The 19,896-nt window shown below is 44.1% G+C and overlaps 1 protein-coding gene and 1 long non-coding RNA gene across 2 annotated transcripts in view; one reads left to right on the top strand and one right to left on the bottom strand.

The window, feature by feature from the left end:
* LOC149523976 (uncharacterized) overlaps positions 1 to 7,529 on the top strand; it is a 21,622-nt gene extending 14,093 nt beyond the window's left edge. The window contains exon 2 of the long non-coding RNA XR_016350161.1: positions 2,629 to 7,529. This is a non-coding gene — a long non-coding RNA (uncharacterized LOC149523976). The remainder of the gene's footprint in view (positions 1 to 2,628) is intronic.
* Positions 7,242 to 19,377, bottom strand: LOC149523977 (uncharacterized). The gene is made up of 5 exons (XM_089780058.1): positions 19,218 to 19,377; positions 15,574 to 15,633; positions 12,742 to 12,854; positions 11,307 to 11,421; positions 7,242 to 10,311 (listed from the first exon to the last, which is right to left on the bottom strand). The coding sequence occupies exons 1-5, from the start codon at positions 19,294 to 19,296 to the stop codon at positions 10,121 to 10,123; spliced, it is 558 nt and encodes a 185-aa protein (XP_089636184.1). The 5' UTR covers positions 19,297 to 19,377; the 3' UTR covers positions 7,242 to 10,120.
* Positions 19,378 to 19,896: the final 519 nt, after the last annotated feature.

A 19,896-nucleotide genomic window follows, 5' to 3' on the forward strand; every position in this document is an offset into this window, starting at 1 on the left:
TAGGCAGCAGGTTTAACACAACAAAATAAAGTATTTTGTCACACAAAGCACAGTCAACCTGTGGAACTCTTTGCCAGAGGATGTTGTGAAAACCTGGGCTTTAACAGGTTTCAGAAAAGAATCAGTCATAGATGGATCTATCCTCCATAAAATTATCTAATTGCCAGGATGGGCAGGAATAGCATTACTAGCCTCTGTTTGTCAGTAGCTGAGAATGGGCATCAGGGGAGGGATCACTTGATGATTACCCATTCTGTTCCTTCCCTCTGGGGCACCTGGCATTGGCCACTGTTGGAAGACAAGGTAGTGGGCTAGATCTGACCCTGTGCGGTCACTCTTATATTCTTATGTTCTTCATCCTGCAGAAGCAACATTTCGCTGGTGGACCACGGGATCCTTGGGCACCATTTTTGTGTCATTTCATATCCCAGACTGTAAAGTATATTGCAACCCTTTTTGCCATGGAAGGTGCTATCTGCATGTAACATTATTGTGCTAATCCCGCTCTGCTAGCAACCTGCTATTTCACTCTGGTTTACAGTCTATCTCCAAGGGCTTGTGCAATGCCTCGCACAAGGGGGCCTGATCTCAAGTGGGGTCTCTAAGCATGATCTGGTTGCACATATATCTAATAATTATTCCAAGCCAGTGTTTAGTCCCCTAGGAACTACCTGTGCTCAAGAAGTGTATGGCTACCACTGGCAAATCTTAGTGGGCTATTGAATGAATCTTGTGTATGTGACGTAAACTTGCAGCCAAACCAAGGCTGGTTGCTCAGCTGCTGCAGTGAGTAGGGTAGAGGGACACGTCAAAAGCTGCAGCAGCACAGCTGAGGCAATTAATAAAGATGCTACTGTGTGGAGAGCAGAGCTTTTCCCATCTCATCCAGCTCCATGTGAAGCGATGGCTACGTCAGTGGAAGACGCGCTCCAGGGGTTAGGTTGGTAAAACTACGTGACTCGGGAGTGGAGATTTTCACCCTCTGCCCTCAGCACCTTCCGTGCCCCCAGGCATGCAGGGCACTGAGCAGCGGCAGAGCCAGACATCAGCCCCTGCAATGCTGCAGATCAGGCTGAGCAACAAAGCTGCCTGCTCAGAAATCCTGCCGGCAACCAGTACACTGGACTCCAGTGACTGCCAGCCTCCTCCTCAGGTTTGCCTGTGCCCTGCCCTGGCCCTGCACTAGCTTCACTCTATCTTAGCTGTCGCAGGCCTGCTCCAGTCTTTTCTTAGCCAAAGGGGAAGGTGGGGGGTACATGTGGGTGTGGGTGTGGGTGTAGGGTATGGAGGCAATCTGGTTTCCAACCTTTGGCATATTTCCAGACCAGAAGCTGATATCCTCCAATTCCTGCAGAGGTGCAGGTAAACAGAGCAGCAGCGGCCCACCACGGTCTAACCCCGCAGGTTGCCATCTTTTTGTTATTCCCCTCTGCTCTGGACCTGGTTTCGGGACCATCTGGGCTTTTCTTTGACCTCTGTCCACAAGCCTTTCACCTGTGGCCTCTACCTGGATCTCGATTTCAGGTCCACCCTTGGCTCAGACCCAATCCTCTGTCTAGCTGTGAGCCACACTCCAACCACTAGGCCTTATTGTCCAGGGCAGGGCCTGACATTGTGTTTCTTTCTCTAGCCTTGTGTAAACATGTGCCAAACATTGATTTGGCTCCGCTCGTGTCAGTGACATTGGACACTATGGTCTAGACAGGCCACTGACATCCGTGCCAAGTCACACCGTTCAGAGCATGCTGTTCTGATGTACTTAGCACCAGTGGAAACTGGCTGCTTGTTAAGATCAATGAAGCTGAGCTGGTGTTGGCACCCAAGGAAAATGTTTGCATGTGTTCCTCTGTGTAGACAACACTCAAGACTCTTGTGTGCTGGGAATTGAGATCTAGGATTTCTTTATTATGCCTTTACACAGCAGGGCTTAGATCGAAATAAGCTAGGCAAATTGAGCTATGTCGAGTGCGTAGCTTATTTCAAAATGGCTGATTTCGAAAGTGGGAGCGTCTACACAGCACTTATTTCGAAACAGAGCACTCTTCCTCTGAAAGTGGCCTTACTCCTCGTATGCTGAGGGTTACAGGAGTTGGAGTAAGAAGTCCTCCAGCTTGACAGTATTTTGACGTTATTTCAAAATAACTGTCTTCTATGTAAACGCGGTCTAAGTTATTTCAAAGTGATGTTACTGTGTACACGTACCCCTAGATCTGATTTATTGTATGGGTTTGAAAAACACTAGTCTACCTCACGGGGCTGTTGTAATCACTGACTGCCCTGTATTTGATTATTTATGGGACAATAAAGATTGTTAATCTGAAATAAACTCCAGAAGATTATGAAGGTGTGATCAAGAGCTGACAGACAAGAGTTCCAGTTTCTAGACCCAGCTGGGCCATTCATTTGCTGTGAGCGTTAACCCAATCCCTACAGCACTTTGCAAAAGTGGGCAAGATCTGTGTATGAAAAGTACTAGATTTATTCCTAAACCTTCACAGGTAACACTGATTTTTTTTTGTGTTCTTTCTCCATTTCATGTCCTTGCCCCAAGGAAAGTAAGCACAATGGATACAGTACTCTTCAAGCAGATTTTTTAGAAAAAGACTGAAGTGTGTTCTCTCTTCACAGATTCACTTCTTAACAGTGAGGAAATCATGGTGGATACTGTCTTGGCACCATGGGCGATAATCCTGGTGATCTTTGCTTCGGTGCTGATAATGAGCTTTCTGATGTTTTTCCCCCCTGTTGCCGTGGTGATCTGGAAAATGAAGCATATGCCCCAGATCTCTTTGCATGGAATGGTATAACCGGGCCTAATGGACAGTGTGATGCTCTGGAACCCCTCAAAGAGTCCTGTAACTAAGCAAGCTACAAAAAACTCGTTCACAAACAGCAACTATTTCATAGGATCCATCACAAAAACTGAGCTTTTCCCAAGCCTATTGCTGCTGAAGTCCTGCAAGACACTGCATATAACTTTATATTAACTTGCTGCCATTCCTATCACTCTTCTTGTATCGAATCGGCTGCACTGTAATTTAGATGATTTGTTTCTTGGATTGCACTTCTCCTTATGACCCCAACTGACAAAAAAAGAAAAACAAGTAGCACAGACTGTACTAAGATACTCTTTACCTCCTCTGTATTGAACATGCCTTTGTCATTATGACTGTTTGCAAACAGTGCCCAAAAGACACATGGTACCTATATTCGTTTGAAAAGCAAATGGTAAGCCCTGATAGATATATAGATAATCTGATAAAAGCTGACTGCAGTAAAACTTGTGTTATCCGCCACGCTCATGGATTAGGGCATTCCAGTTATCTAAAAATTCCAGTTATCTGAGGATCTCAGCTGCCTGGCCCAGCTTCCACGGTGTCTGGCCAGGAGGGAGGGTACAAGAGGGGACTTGGAGATGCTTACGTGGCTTGGCACCCTGCTGTTGCAGGGAAAGCCTCTGGGCAGCATGCTCTTGTTCCTCGGGAGGGGGAGTTCAGTCCCCCCCTCCATGCAGTGGGGAACCCAGTGCAGCTGCAGCACCAGGTCAGCCTTCCCGCTGGCAGGGCATGGGTGGGGGGTGTAGAAACCCCAACTTTCCAGACCAAATCCCCAGCATGGGGAGGGGCGTGAGGGAGAGAGAGCAGCAGCGCACGGGAAGCAGCAGAGCCTGAGCACGCCCCAGGGGGAGGGGAGGGTAACAGAGTCCGAGCCGAGTTCCGCACAGGCAGCAGTTTAAAAACACCGAGGTCCAAGAGCGGCTACTCGACGCCTCGGACCCGGCCAGCTCCCCCCTCCCAGCAGCAGCGGCCACTGTAAAAGCTGCTGCCTGCACTCATGGAGGAGGAGGAGGAGGCTGTGTGGCACCAGAGGCCTTGTGGGACAAAGGCAGTCCTGCGGCTTGGGGAGAGGGTCTGAGTTGTACGCAGTGGTGGGGCAACCGCAGTGGTGGTGGATTGGCCAGAGCTGCGTGCCACCAGAAGCCCCCCTCCCCTCGCTGGCAAAGCTCCAATAGGAGTTGCCTACGGGCTCTGCAGGGGGCGGGGGAGTCGAATTTTTTCACACAACCCTTAGTTCCACTTCCCGAGAAACACTACCCTAGGAAATTTGACGGTTTCTAAAGTGTTCCGGATAGCTAAGTGCCAGATAGCGCAGGTTTTACTATATATTCTCCCTCAAAGGGATCAGTGCAATAAATGGCATAGTCATTGCTATTAACTAATCACAGCCTTATGTCTGTTTGGCTTTCAAACTCATTCTTCTGTTTGGATGGATGGATGGCTGGTTGGTTGGTTTTTTATTTTATTTTTTCCTCAAAATTCTAAGTGTCGGGACACCAAGCTATTCCCCATCTGGAACTTTTTTGTGCTTTATAACCTGGTGCTCCTGGGCGTTCAAGCACACATGCCACAGGTATTGCCCCTGAATTATAGTTATTTTACTATGGGAAACAGAATGTGATTATTTAGGCTTAAGCATGTTCTGTAATCAGGTTGCTCAATGTGCTTCGGCACTTCCCATTTTGAATATTTTGGAGAAGGGAGATTAGAACAATTAAAAGCTTACCAGCACTCCTATTGGTAAAGCGGCCTCCAGTATTTTGTCAACATACCCAATGTCATATGAGACTGTGGGCCTGATTCTGTCCCCATGCTGTGTTGAATAGTATGATTTGTGCTATATGTGGTTAGTGCTTTCCACTACCATGCAGGTTTGATTCTCTGAGCCACTGTCTGTTCTGTGTAAATCTGGTATAAACACAGGAGCGGCCCAAGATTAGCTGCCAGCAACTGGTGCCCTAGGAAAACCATGCAATCGGCACCCCAAACGCCTCAACGATATTGCACCACCATTTGGTGCCCCATTGTGCCCCATTTAACTTGGTGCCCTAGGCAACCACCTAGTTTGCCTATATGGACAGGACGCCTCTGCATAAACCTATGCCACCCATCAGACTTTGTAGTTTGTCCCTTTATTGCTCATTGCTACAGCAACTGCATAGAAACTACTCCTCAAGAGGTTAAGTCCTGCTGCTCTTACTTAGGCAAAAGTCTAGAGGTGTTTTGCCTGAACAAGGTTCAAGAACTACATTGCTTTATTTTGGTGGGTTATAGCACAGTGTGATTCACCACCATAGTGCCTCCTACTGGTCACTCAGGAATTAGCACACCAGTGCTAGAGCACCCCCTTCTGGCTGGTATCATGCCTACTGTTAGCTGTTATTGTCTGCCACTTTATATTAGGACTCACATCCCTCCCAGACCGTGGTGTTGCCCCACTGGGTACAGCTCTGCCACAGTGCCCCCCCCCCCCCACTTTGGAGTACTCCTCCTCTGGGAACCCCAACCCCCTATGCCCACCTTGCCTCAGTGACCCACTGCCAGTCTTCATCTAGCCCCCACCTTAGGGGCAAACTGCAGTCTAAAATGGCCACTCCTCTTTGGCAAGGGGGCATATACCTGCTGCCTTCACCAGTCCTGGCTGCCTCCTGGCAGCCCTAATAGCCTCAGGCCTTGCTTCAGACCCTGCAGCCTGGGAGTTTACTTGGCCAGAGCTTCCCCAGCCCGGCCTGCCTTTCCCCAACCCTGCTCTAAGTCAGGAAGCCTCCAGATTCCCTGACAGCCAAGTCCCTCCTGCTCTATGACTGGAGCAAGAATAAGTTGTCTCTTTCCTTGCCTCCAGGACCCTTTATTTATACTGCCTTCAGCTGGGCCCTAATTGGCTGAGACCTGCCACAGCTGCTGGCTCCAGGGCTCCATAGTTTCAGCCCTCTCCCAGGGCCAGTGCAGGGAAGACACCCTATCACAGTGGGGAAAAAGATAAACAAATCTGCTTCTTTTGAAAGGAAACCGCAATACTTTTTGCCTCACATATAGGGAATTCAGCTATTGCCTGCATGGTAACTGACAGAACCAGAAGACTTTATTCTTTTTTCCTTTTCCACTTCCATCTAATAAATGAAGGAGTGTGGCTGTCTTTTTCAGTTAGTAGGCTGAAATCAAACATTCTGGATATTTCTGCCAGGTGGCTTGTAATTACGGCCTTTTTAAAGCTGTAACTTCACTTCTCAGAGGCACAGAGTACAGACGCCCTAAAATGACTTTCATGATCCTTGGTGATAATGGCTAATGAGAGGGAAGCTACTGAGGATCAAGTGCTGCATAACAACTCTCTTTCTTTGTGACTTCCCTTCATCGTCATAAGGACTGGAAAAAGGACCTGATGTGAGAAAGAACACAAACAGTGAAGGTGTGTGTAATCAGATCTGGGGACACCAGATAGTGTACTGTAAACAAAAAATAGTGTACAGTAAACAAAAAATAGAACAAAAACCCTCCATGCAGATTACTGGGAAACTAAGTAGCCACCAAACCCTCTGTTTATTTTTTTACAGTTGTTTGCTTTCATGATCTGTAATGATGTCACCCAACATAGAGTTATACCATCTTTGAAAAGGATCTGGGATTGTTTTCTTGCCTTCAGCTCCAGGTGACCAACAGTGAAGTGTTGTTTTCCTCTTCATGTTCCTCATTTCACTTGCTAAACAGTGATATTGCAAAATGGACTTAGCCTCCATCTTCCTCCAAATTTAAATGACAGACCAAATCATTATGCATCTCTGCTACCAAACCTGCCTCAGTATTGGTTTGGAATCAGACAAGGGAGTACAGAAGGGATGTGATTGGAAACTCTTGAAATCTTTCACACAGCTGATGGCTCTGTATTCTCTTTGAAGGTGATGCAAAGGATGGGCTACTGCAAACTGAAGGCAAAGTGTCTCAAAACTCTTACAAGTGACATCATCAAAGGCACCTACAAATGTTCCGTGCTAGCAGCCACCTATGGTTAAGTCCTCTGAAGAGGATTTAGCACTTTAGTGAAGGGTCAAGGTACTTCGTGATTCTAATAGGGTATGTGAAAGTAGGACATACCCTCCTGCCGAGCCTTTGCAGGAGGTGAAAGTGACTTATACTGCTTACTTCTTATCATCAGCTGAGCTTATTACACAGTTCATTGCTAAGGCCAGCTAAATAATAGGAAAAAAATATCATGGCATTTTTTTCCTATGCAAAACTCAGAACTTCCATACATTTCCAGCGAGGCATATCCATGTGCATTTAAAGCATGTAATCTCTCCACTGTTCTTGGCTATTGAGTATCATGTTCTTGCTCTGTTAAAAAAGTAGGCAGGAGTTGGAAGGTTTGTGTGACATTGGACCTAGACTAAAAGTTAGTGCAAGATGTCAGTGTGTAGCTCATCTGTTTAATGGAATAACTTTCATTATAATTGCAAAGTGAATCTTTACTGAAAACATATACTTGCATATAAACATATACTGAAAACATATACTTTTTTAATCAGTTTTTCATTAGCTCTGCTATGTTGCAATACGTCTTCATTGGCAATGAATTTGAAAAACCTACCTCCTCTCATTTTATCCATTAATCAAACAGTCTGCTAGACTAGACCAAACTGAGTAAATAGCTTTTGCCACAGTGGTGCGTGACACATCTTGAAACTGTTAACACAATATTTCCAAGGTTTCATTTAATCAGACTTGCTGTTGATGGGACTCAGGGTACTGTAATACCCTCACTTTTCTATGGCAAATAGAATGCAAAAAAACCTGAAAAGTGTTTCAAAATTGGACTGTTTGGAAACCAGGCTATTTTACGCACAAAGAGGGGATAGCTTTCTGACTCTGTTGTGTGTGTGTGTTTGTGTGTGTGTGTATTATATAAAAAAAATTAACAAATTGTTCTTTTGAAAAATGTGTCTGCTTTAAAAATATAATGAATATCTCCTTCCTAATATTCAGTGTTCACTAAGTTGTCTTAGATTTGACACCCAACTGGTCTCACAATCTTCATGTAGATGGCCTTTGTTTTGTCATTTGGGTGGAGTGAGATTTGCACTTTAAGGATATTATATACTACAGGACACAGTCACATTAAGATATGCAACTTCAGCGACGTTAATTGTGTAGCTGAAGTCAAAGTAGCTTAACTTGGCTTTTGGCGCTGTCTACACTGCAGGAAGTCGGAGGAAGAACATGCTTCCTTCAACTTCTCTTACTCCTCATGAAAGCAGAGTTACCTGCATCGACTGGAGTGGCCCTCTCACTTCAAATTAGCCGTCTTAACTAAACTGGCTAATTCAAACCCTGGAATATTGACAGTGGCAGCTTCGATCTTCCTCTGTAGTGTAGATGTACTCTAAGGCTATTTCTAGGCTGCATTTCTCTCTCAAAAGAGGAATGCAACTGAAGCAGATTGAAAATTCAAATGAGGCATGGATTTGCAAATCGTGAGCTTAATTTGCATAATTGCATGAGAGCGCTTTTTCAAAAAAACCCTCAGTCTAGACAGGGTTCTTTTTTAAAAAAAACCCTTTTTCGAAAGAACCCGTACACCTAATTTTTTCAGGAGTACATGTTCTTTCGAAAAAGGGTTTTTTTTCCCAAAAGAACTCCATCTAGACTGCGGGGAGAGGGGAGTTCGAAAAAGTGCTCTCACGCAATTATGCAAATGAAGCGTGAGATTTGCAAATCCGCACTTCATTTGAATTTTCAATCTGCTTCATTTGCATTCCTCTTTGAAGAGAGAAATGCAGTCTAGACGATTCCTCAGAGGACTCAAGAGAGATTTTCCCCAGTTAAGTGGTTTCAATTTTTGCCACTTTAGTAGGGTGATTTTGGTATTTAAATGGCTGCAGGAGTAACTTTTCCCATGAAAGTCATACCAACTGTGCCACTTAAATGCCAAAATCACCCCACTAATTGGTAAAATTGAGATTGTTTAAGTGAAAAGTCACCACACACTGCAAAACGAAGTACTTAAGTGAACTTAATCAACATTTGTCACTTAAATGGGATGACTTTTACCTCTAAGTGGTCCCAGTTTTTGTCTCTTATGTGCCAAGTCCCCTCTGTGGCAAAACTGAGATTATTCAGGTACTAAAATTGTTATATTTCAAGTAGCAGTCACCTCAGACACAGCACCAAAATTCCACATGTAAAATAACTAATGGGAAAAACAGCCTCCCATGTCCAGTTAAATAACAACCACATCTGAGACCACAAATGTGGAAAAAATGGAACTCTTTAAAGTTGCAAAAAACACCTCTTTGATGTTCCCAGTTTTACCTCTTTACTAGTCTAAGGCTATGTCTACACTACACTGATGGCAGGGAACTGGACTTCATGACCTCTCAAGGTCCCTTCCAATTCTAGTGTTTTATGTAATCAGAAAAAGGTACACAAATTTTTCAGAAGAGGTTTTTCCTACACTGGACTTGTGGGATGAGGAAGACAGGGTATCTGAAAGAGTGCATCTGCTCTTCCGCATCTTCTCTTAGGCTATCTCTATACTAAGAGTACTTCCAAGAGACCACTAAAGGGACAACTAATGGCAAAGACCACTTAAACAGTAAAGTCGGGTCACTTGGGCCATGTCTACACTAGGAAAGTATTTCAAAATTACTAAATTCAGCTTAACTCCTGATTTAACAAATTTAAACTAGCATGTCCACATTATGGGAAGCCTCAAAATTAGTCCGAGGCAGGCTCTGATACTGCTCTGATACTGATGCTACTTCAGACTTAGAGTTCCAGAAAGCACTGGGAAGTAATTAGTTTGAATTACTCTGTGGAATAATTATTTTGAATTAATGGTACTGGAGCATCCACACTACCGTTATTTCGAAATAAATATTTTGGAATTATCATTACGCCTGATGAAAAACAGGAGTACAAATTTTGAATTATGCGGATTGTTATTTTGAATTAACAGGCTTGGTAGAGTGGAAACTCGGCTTATAAATTCAACCTGAGGGAGGGGGAAGTTATTTCGAAATAAAGTCCTAGTGTTAACAAGGGCTTAGGTGGCAAAACTCATGAAACCACTAAAGTAGATGACACCAAACGGGAAGGGGTTGTAAGCAGGTTGCAGGACAGGATTAAATTTCAAAATGTCCTTATAAAAACACCACATGCTCACTGATCTGGCAACTATCTCATTCGATTGGGCTGAGTTGACATGCCTTTGGCTTTTAAAATAGTCTCTGGAAATTACAAATATAGGAACCCTCTTGCCTGCACTACATAGTTGTTGACCCCTACACCTAGTTACCACACAATATACAAGCAAACTCCATGTCATGCTTCTGAACGACATCCTTCTCAGCTTCAGCAAGTTCTTTGAGAAAGAGTTCTATCTGCTCTCTTTCAGCCGTGGCATTGGCTACTGTTTCTTGACAGCTCATGTGAGTGGGGAAGTACGCCGACTTGACTCCACTGACAGCAATTGGCGAGACTGTAAAGACAAAAGGAGATTAATTACTAATCAGAAACCAGTGGATTAGGCGTGGCAAGTGAGTGTGGATAGTGGCTGCAGAGAAACTATATTCTGTCCTACTTAGTCAAGATCAGGAAGAACATTTGCTGTCTGAAATAAAACTGCACCTCTTTTTGGACCCTAAAAGTTGTTTCAACCTGATATTATTTGGGGCACTATGTTTATTTGCAATTGCTGCAAGTAAGAGTGAAAGGAGTCTTCATAGTCAAGAGTGGAAAACTTCTACCAAACTCAAGAAGGCTGGCCTTGTGGGAAAGGCACTGAACTAAGTCTCAAAAAGCTCCTTAGTGTTCAACTCCTTACTTTCCCACAGACATTGGGTTAGATGTCCCTTCTGCTGGACTTCATCTTTATAGGGGGATGTTAATGCTTTGATCCTATCTTTATCTTTTTTATTTAGACTCTATGGGGAAAGAATTGCCTTTTATAATGACTTGTATAACAAATCCCCAATTTCACTTGGATTCTTCATGCACTACTGTAATGGCAATCCCTCCTAATATTGTTCCATGCATTGATATAGACACACTATCTATGGAAGGTGTTAGAATCCACACATTGGATATCAAGAACATGTGAACAATGTAGACTATATATATGTTCAAGTATAATGTCATAAAAGGTATACACACTCCAAGATGATTATTGGATAATAAATGTGAAAAAGATCAAAGTTGAAACACAATAACTTTCACATGACTTTGGGTTTAAAACTAACAGTATTTCTAAACCTGCAATAAATAAAACAGTGTATTCCCCATATTGGAATAATTGCTTATTGGAATTTTCAAGAGTTTTCTTAAAACAGTGCTTTTCAATCCATGGTCTGCACTCACAATCTCTAAGATGTTCAAAGAGCTTTGCACCTTCATTTGAAAATTTTTAAGGGTCCGCAAATGAAAAATAAAGTTGAAAAACCATGGTTCTAAATAACAGGTTTCAGCAATACTCACAGAAACAATCAGCCAGCCTGTTGCCACCAACCAATTGGGTTGTCCAGGAGTAACCAGTAGAAGTGCCACATGTCTCATATATCCTGCTTCGTCTCAGAAATGCAAAGTCATAACCCTTGTGCAACACACACAGAAGAAATTCTATGAACTAGATGACATCACTGAATCATGTTTATTACAAAACACTGTAAAGCCAGTCCTCTGGATTTTAGTGAGAGTATGTGTGTTAATAAATGTACACATGTATTCAGGCTTTCATTTGTATACATGTGCAGTGATGTATCCATAATTACTATATTAATTAGCAAACTGGAGGGAGCCAGAAGAAAGCCAAAAAGAAGGAATTTTAAACAATCTGAAACTATGATGACAAGAAACGGAAATATAATCAGATTATAATTATAGGATAACAAATTTGGGAAGGAAATAACATTAAAGAGGCAAAATCTGAAATGTTAAATTAAGAAATATTGACTTAGAACTAAAGCAGGGGGGACAAGTTAAGTATCAGGGCTCTAGAAGATAACAAAGGAGGTGAGAGATGCATTTACAGTCCAGTAAATCCAATACAACCAAGCATAATCTGAAGTCATAATGTAATTGTCCTCCAGACAGGTTTCAAAAATACAGCTTGATTTGGTTCTGTAAAAGCCTCATTCTCCCCAGACAATCATTGCACAGAAATATGTGGACATGTGTTCATACAAAGACGAGGCTAAGGCTAGCGATCAAACTTAAAACATCATAGGAGTAGCCAAGTTAGTCTGTAACTGGAAAAACTTAAAAAACAACAAATAGTCTAGCAGCACCTTAGAGACTAACATGTAAATGGTATCATGAGCTTTCCTGGGTACAACCTCACTTCTTCAGATGAAGACTTAACACTGTGGTTTAAGCATTCAGACATGTCTGTGATGGATGCAGGAAAGAGAAACCCAAGAAGAGGGCTATGTCTACACAGCTTCCCTCTTGTGCAAAAGCCTATGCAAATGAAGCACAGATTAACATATTGCCATGCTTCAATTGCATAATTAATTAGGGGCCGTTTTTGTGCAAGAGGTTTTTGTGCAAAAAGGCGCTGTCTACACAGTGCCTTTTTGCACAAGAAAGCCTTCTTGCACAAGAGCCATTCTTCCTGAAAAAATGAGGAAGAACGGCTCTTTTGCGAGAGGGGGTTTTTGTGCAAAAAGGAGCTGTGTAGATGGTGCATTTTTGCGCAAATCCTCTTGCGTAAAAATGGCCCCTAATTAATTATGCAAATGAAGTGTGACAGCATGCTAATCCGTACTTCATTTGCATAGGCTTTTGTGCAAGAGGGATGCTATGTAGACAAAGCCGAGGAGAGACGATTTCGACACATGCCTTGCAGGGAAGAAAGGCTAATGTATTAATGCACTGAGTTCCTAGAATACTAACTGTAAAATGTGTACAATACCTGATTACACATCGGCTTGCAGTAATGGGCACTGTCAATGTTGACACACACCAGACCACCATTTTTGGGAGCCTCTGGGAAAGGGCAAGTCTTTAGCATGAAGTCCTTGCAATCTTAAGAAAGAGAAAATAATTCAGAGCATCGGAAATGTGGCAACTGGGATTGAATTACGCCAGGATTGAAACAAGTCATATGTCTGAGGGCCACCTTCTCTTCCATGGTGCTGTCTCAATGTCTTGCTCGGGAATCTCAAAGCATACACTTTTCACAAAAATATGAGTGTTGTCAAAACACAATTTTCCATCAAAAACTGTTTGGCCAGAAAATTCTCAACGAGCCTTAGCTGATATTTTTGAAAAATTCATCATGTCGCGTATGGCTCAGGGCTGGCCTTTATACATACAGTGCTCAGAAATTTGAAAATGTCACATTTAAAATAATTCACATTACACATTTTTATGGAAAATATGAAAAACTGCACAATCCTCGGTGCTACGGATTTAATAGACCTACTTAATGCAGCTATTTACATTCTGTAACACCAAAGACAAAAAACATTTTATTTTGTCTCCACTTGAGTTTAGACAATTCAATTCAAGATCTCTCACTTCCAGGGTAGAAACTGAGGAAAGGGCCTTTCTGAGGTTACTGGATCTACACCTCTGGCTTTCTGGTTTGATTTCACGGCGTAGGCCTGTGTGATGTCATTGACTAACCACATCTAAGATGCCATGAGATCACTGGTTCAGGCCTCTATAAAGTTTCTTAGGCCCAAATCCTAAAAAAGTGCTTAAGCGTCTCACTCCTATTGATTTCAATAGAAATGAGGCACCTAAGTACCTTTGAGGAACTGGGACTTCATCATGGGTTTTCTTCCTGCTGCTTCCACTTCAGATCTGATCAGTTCTAATTTTGTCAACCAGCAAAGTGCAGGAGAGGGAGGTTTTCAGGGGGACTGGATCTGACATTCAGGTTCAAGTCCATCATTAATGATGCCCAAAGAATTTCTCCATCTGGTGCACTAGAACATAAGAACAGCCATACGAGGTCAGACCAACAGTCCATCTAGCCCAGTATCCTGTCTGCCGAGAGTGGTCACTATGAGATTGATTTCCCTTTGGGTAAAAAGGAAGAGTTTTTCCAGTAAAAGGGGTAAGAACTTCACCTTTCCCTTGACCCTCTGTTAGGCAATCAAGTGCCCGTGGCAATGACCACGCAAGGGAATTGATTTCAGTTCTGTTACTATTGGAAGGCATTTCAAGGAAGCACTGAGAAAACCTCTGTGGAGGGAAGAAAGATTGGATCGTTTGTGTGGGAAAGGCTTGTGAAATTCAGAGAACAGAACCATCTCATGGTGCTTTTCATTAGCTTAACAGAGATCGTTCTTCTTAAATTAATTAACCTAAACCTGACATTTGTGAACTTATAAATAAATGTAGACACTAGTATGCTTTTGCCAGTGAGTGCTGGGATATTGACCTTGGTTGTTTAATTTATCTGCTATATATTTGAGAGAGTTTGTCAGTGCGTGTCTCTCTGTTCAAGAACTCCTCATAAATGGGAAGAACTAGGACCACCAAATTTGGGATACAGCTTCCTCTTATAACTTGAAGGAAGGTGAGGATTTGGGTGTGCCAGGACAATGGGATGTGCCTGGAATGGGATTGCTTCTCATGAAACTGTGAAAAGGGACATAATCACCAGACAAGCAAAAGGGGATGGCTAGAGGTGCCCCCCGCATTCAGGACTGCCGCAGGCCTGAGCCTCCCCTCCCCTGGCACCTTTTAAGGAAGACAGGAATGGGGGGCAACAAAGCTCCTCACCTCCCCCCTGAATCACACAAGAACTTTACTGGCTGTTGCCCTTCATCAGGGAGTGAGAGGAAAGTTCAGCTTCTTGCATTCCTCGCTCTGGCTGGGGAGCGCAGGAGGCAGCTGAACCTGGACCCACTCCAGCTGGGGGACATGGACCTCTCCCCCAGCTGTGCCTGCTGGGGCTGCAGGAGCCATGGAGAAGTGTTTCTCAAATGTCCGCAAGCTGCTGCAGTGAGAGGGCTGGGGTTGTCCACTCTCCCTGGGGCAGACTGCCTACTGAACCCTCATCCCTTGCGCCATCCCAGAACAAATGAAGAAAAACAAAAATTAATGAAGGGCCAAGCTTGTGTAAGGAGCTGTGTGAAAGTGATTTTAAGCACGATTAACCCCATTTCTACCACACACCACTTCTGACTCCCTCAAATTTACTAAGAATTTGCCAAAAGATGTTCCCTCCTCCCATTCCCCCCGGCCAGCCCCACTCCCCAGTGGCCAGTTCCCTCCGGCCAGCCCCGCTCACCCCAACCCCCTCCCAGCCAGCCCTGCTTCCCACCAGCTGGTTCCCACCTGCCAAATCTCCAGCCAGCTCCACTCTGCTCAATCTCCTCCCGGCCAGCCCCACTCCGCCTTGCCCCCTCCCAGCCAGCCCCGCTCCCCTCCCAGCCGGTTCCTCCCCCCATATCTGAGATCAAATATGTCCAGTATTTTTTTTAAACCATCTGGTGACCCTATCCCCCACCCACAGACCCAACATGGCTGTTGGCCCCCCTGCATGGGCATGAGCAGAGTCCTTTGGAGGATGGCTACATTCATGCTTATCTTGTACAGTATTATAGCTGAGGTGTAAACTCCCATCTGCTTGATAACTAAGCAAAAGCTCTACCAGCTGAATTAAAAGGTCCAGCCGGAAGGAGTTGTTGCAGAGTAGTGTGCAATGTAAGCCCCTTTCCTTTGTACATCTTAAACACCATCAGCTCCAGCCCTGAATAAACATGGAGCTATGAAACCAGGCCTTTACCTTCACGTAATGCATTGATAACAGTATGGTTCCTGTTGGCAGTTCCAGCTTCAATAACATCTAAAACCAAACAGACATATTTATATGTTAGTGTTTCTGAAAGTGAAAAAAAAAGTACATTTTTCTCTGCCTGTTGGAATGTCAGAGTGGAGCACTAAATAAAGGTGAAGCGGGGATGTTTTCTTATTATGTTCATTATTACAAAGCAGAGTAGAGGGCAGCTACTCCTCAGAGACTTACTAGCATCTGTCCTCAATGTTATCACAACTAAAGAGACACTCAAAGGGTATGTCTACACAGCAAAGTTATTTCAAAATAACAGCCATTATTTAGAAATAACTTTACTAGCATCTACACAGCCAAACCGCTATTTTGAAATCAATTCTAAATAGCGGAGCACTTATTTCGAATTTGGTAAACTTCATTCCATGAAGAATAATGCCAACTTTGAAATAGCTATTTCGAAATAAGTGCTGTGTAGACACTTATATCGAAATAGGGGGCCTCCAGCCTTCCCAGGGTGCCCTGGTGGCCACTGCAGCCTCAACCAAGAACACTCCTCTCCCTCCCCCCTCCCTGGAGCCCTTAAAGGGTTGACTCTGGCCACAGTGCCTGTGCTAGCTCCAAGCCTGCCAGCCCAGAGCCAGCAGTCACTGCCCCTGACCCAGTGGCCTCAAAACATAAGCCAGCAAGCCACTGGCAGCCAGCCCTCCACCGCTCCCCAGGAGCAGTCTGCCAGCTCCCAGGAGCCTGCCAGGGCCTGGAGAAGGCGGGTGCCTTCCTAGTCCAGGGTGGAGATCATGAACCTTATTCAGGTTTGGGGGGATGCCCCCAACATCCATGATCTCTGCACTAGATGGAGGAACGCAGCCATCTATGGCAGGATATCTGCCAGCCTGGCCACCAAAGGTCACATGCAAACCCAGGAGCAGGTTTGCATGAAAATCAAGTTGGTCCACTGAGACCCCCAACCCTGATCCCTGAACTTCCCCTCACTTCCCCCTTCCAGCTCCCTTCTCCCAGGTTTCCCCCGCCCCTATCCGACTCTCTCCAGCCTCCTTTCCCCATCTCACCAGAGTTTCATTCCCATTTTGTTAAATAAAGAGACTTTGTGTTCATGAAAATACACGTATTTTATTTGACATCAGGAAGGGCGATTAGAGAGGGGTAAGTGGAAGGACGTGAGGGAGGAATGAGGCACAAGTCCCCGGTGGGACAGATCAGGGAGGCTCTTAGTGATCCTCAGGGTGGAAGCTCTCCCGCATGGCCTCCTGGATGCTGACAGCCCCCAATGGACCTCCTGCATGGCCGCCTGCAGAAAGTGCAGCCAGGCTCACAGCAACGCGTCCACAAGAAGCACCAGAGTTCCCAGGTGCAGCTCTGGCTCCATGTTGCAGAGTGTTGTGGTATCCCAAGTTAGGGCAACCAGAGCACGCAGAGACAAAATGCTTTTCTGTCCCTCATCAAGGTAGTCAAGCAAGCAGAGAAAGCTGAGAACCAGCTGTCCAGTGAAGGTCCCTTTAAGCACAGGCCTCAGATAGCCTCAGGCAGCAGCCACACAAAGTAACTCCTGACCTGATGCCCTGCCAGACCTGGTTCCAGCTGGTCTTAAATGCGATTCAGCATCCACTCAGTGTGGACGAGCTATTTCGAAATGCATTTTGTGTGTAGACGTGTTATTTCAAAATATCTTATTTCAAATTAACTATTTCAAAATAAGATATTTTGAAATAATGCTGTAGTGTAGACATACCCAAACAGTGTAGGCTACACAATGCACTATTTCTAAAAGGAAGTTAACTCCAAAGAAATGCCTTTAGTAGAGGACCACACCCTGAGGCAATCAATTATTTTGCTCAGCCCATTCAGGAACAATTCATGACATTTGGCAGGGTGGAAGCATAATTTTGACACCTGAACAGGTAAACTGTGTTTTTTCACCACATGGGCCCAAATTCTGCTCTCAGTGACAGGGGTGTAAATCTGGAGAGAGACTGTTAATTTCAGAGGCATTATTGTAGAATTACACAGGTGTAACTAAAATCATAATCCGGCCTATAAAGTCCATTGAAAGGAGAGATTTACTACTGCAATGGAGTGGCTACTAGACTTTTGTCTTTAGAAAACTTTATTTAAATCCTGGTTTAGATCACAGGTAAAACAGCTTTGTTGGTTTAATTCAAATGTCTCTTCTGAGGAAGGCCTTTCAGCCCTCCACCATTGTGTATGCCAATATGTTTGTTAGGCTAGTGAAAGGTATCACAATACCTGGAGTCTCCAGGATTTAAAGATTAAACTTTAAATAATAATAATTTCATATGATGAAATCTCCAGGAATTCATCCAACCAAATTTGGCAACCCTATTTACCTTGTCACTAGTTTTATTATCACCAATATTGTCTTTAGCTACAGGGTGAAATTTGCCTCAGTGCCGACAGACTGCACAAAGCCCCCTGCACCATCTAGTTAAGAGTCCTAATGATGCCCTGAGCTCCGTATAGTGCCCTCAGCATTGGTGTGAACTCGATCCTGAGTGGTTAAGCATGGTTAGACCATTGTAGGGCTTACCCCCATGTAAAATAAGCCCCATATAGTCACCACAGCTAATCCTACCTCATCCCCTGAGCCGAGTCCCTATCTTAAGGTGTATCTACACTGTACCCATAGCTCAAAATAATTATGCAATTTGAGCTATGCAAATAGCGTAGCTTATTTTGAGTTAATTTTGAAATAGCTTATTTCGTAATTTGGCTCGGTCTACACAGCATCAAATTTTGAAACAAACCGCTATTCCAAAATGTCCCTTAATCCTTGTGGAACAAAGTTTACAGGGACGTCAGAATAGCGAGCCCATTATATTTCGAAACAACAGGTGTGCTCAAAAGACATGGAATAGCTATTTCCAATAGCGCTGCAGTGTAGATGTAGCCTAATTAGGGAGCATGTTTGAGAGAAAGGAGGTCAAGCTAGAGAATTTCTCTCCTCTTCCCTCCCCCCCCAGCCCCCAGTCCCCACCACCAAACATGCCCAGCAATCTCTGGCTGCTTTATCCAGCTTTATGCATCTAGGTGTAGATTAGACAGAAGCTGCTTAAACTTATGCTGAGGACTGATCTTGTCTCTGGCTGTCCTACGTTTGGATGGGGAGGGGTACAGGTTGCTTAAAGCCACCTTTGCCCACCTCCCTCACAGGACTCCACAAAGAGCAGCTCAGAGAGCCCCAAAGCATGGTCTTGTTAATTCTTCTCTTCGTGCACGACAAAGGAATGTGCCTTTGAGATTACTGCTAGGTCACCCACTACTTCCGCTGAAAAGAAACAATAAACTTGAAGATATGTTTTCCCCCTGATGATTCGGGGATCATAAAATCCCACTGTGAAGAGGTTTAAGACAAAGGGTGTCAAATAAAGAATCTCTATGAGCACAAGCAAAGCACAAGTGCAGGGATGCCGTTGTGTGTATTTTTGCGAGTTCAGACAGGTATAGTTTCAATTCTAGCAAGGAGAACAGACACCAAATTTCAGATTCAAGCGAACTGCAGGAAGTGCTCAAATACCCAATTTAAACACAGCAGGTAAAAGTAGCTGCCTACCTTAGGTTGAACGTTGTTTTCTGTGAGGTATTAAAGAATGGCTATAACTTACCTGTCATAAGCCACACTACACTAATGAAAAGCAGCATTCTCCAGAGAAGGTGACAGTTGTACTTCCCCTCTGCAGCCATGGAGCCAGCAGTTGTTACTCTTTCCTTGTGAAGTCAAAAGCAGAGGGGTAGGAAGCACAGAGGTGCTGTGTTTGCACTGAATGCCTGGTTATTTACCTTGTGCTTTGTCCTAAGATAGCAGGGTCTGGTCTGACAGAGTATACACATTACCCAAGCTTCTAGGAACCCACAGGAGACCTTGCCAAGAATGTACCCAGGAAAGATGTTTATTTTCATGGGGTTGGATGAGCCTACCGACCCTGCCACTGCTGCCATGACTGGGAAACCCGCCAATGAATTAACTAGTTTGCTTCAACATCTTGATCACTTATTATTTTCTAACTTTCAAATGCAGCTGGATTTGTCACCTTTAAAAAGAAAAATCTCAAAAATAATTGTCTCGCATCACTAGTTTTCACCCACTTTAGCAAAAATGGACCAGACTCACCATTGGTTTTAGGATACTGCGGTTAGCTAAGAAAGTGAGGGCAAGAGGTAGCTGAATCAATCATTAACCTTTTGGTGCCTGACCTCTTACTGCTTTCAGCCTTAGGTAGCTAGCTGCAACAGTGCAAAATAAGTGCAAAACAGCTGTAAATGCTGCCATTGTGTAGACAAGTG

This window comes from Pelodiscus sinensis, chromosome 8, assembly GCF_052426305.1.
Source record: "Pelodiscus sinensis isolate ZL-2025 chromosome 8, ASM5242630v1, whole genome shotgun sequence".
NCBI lineage: Eukaryota > Metazoa > Chordata > Testudines > Trionychidae > Pelodiscus > Pelodiscus sinensis.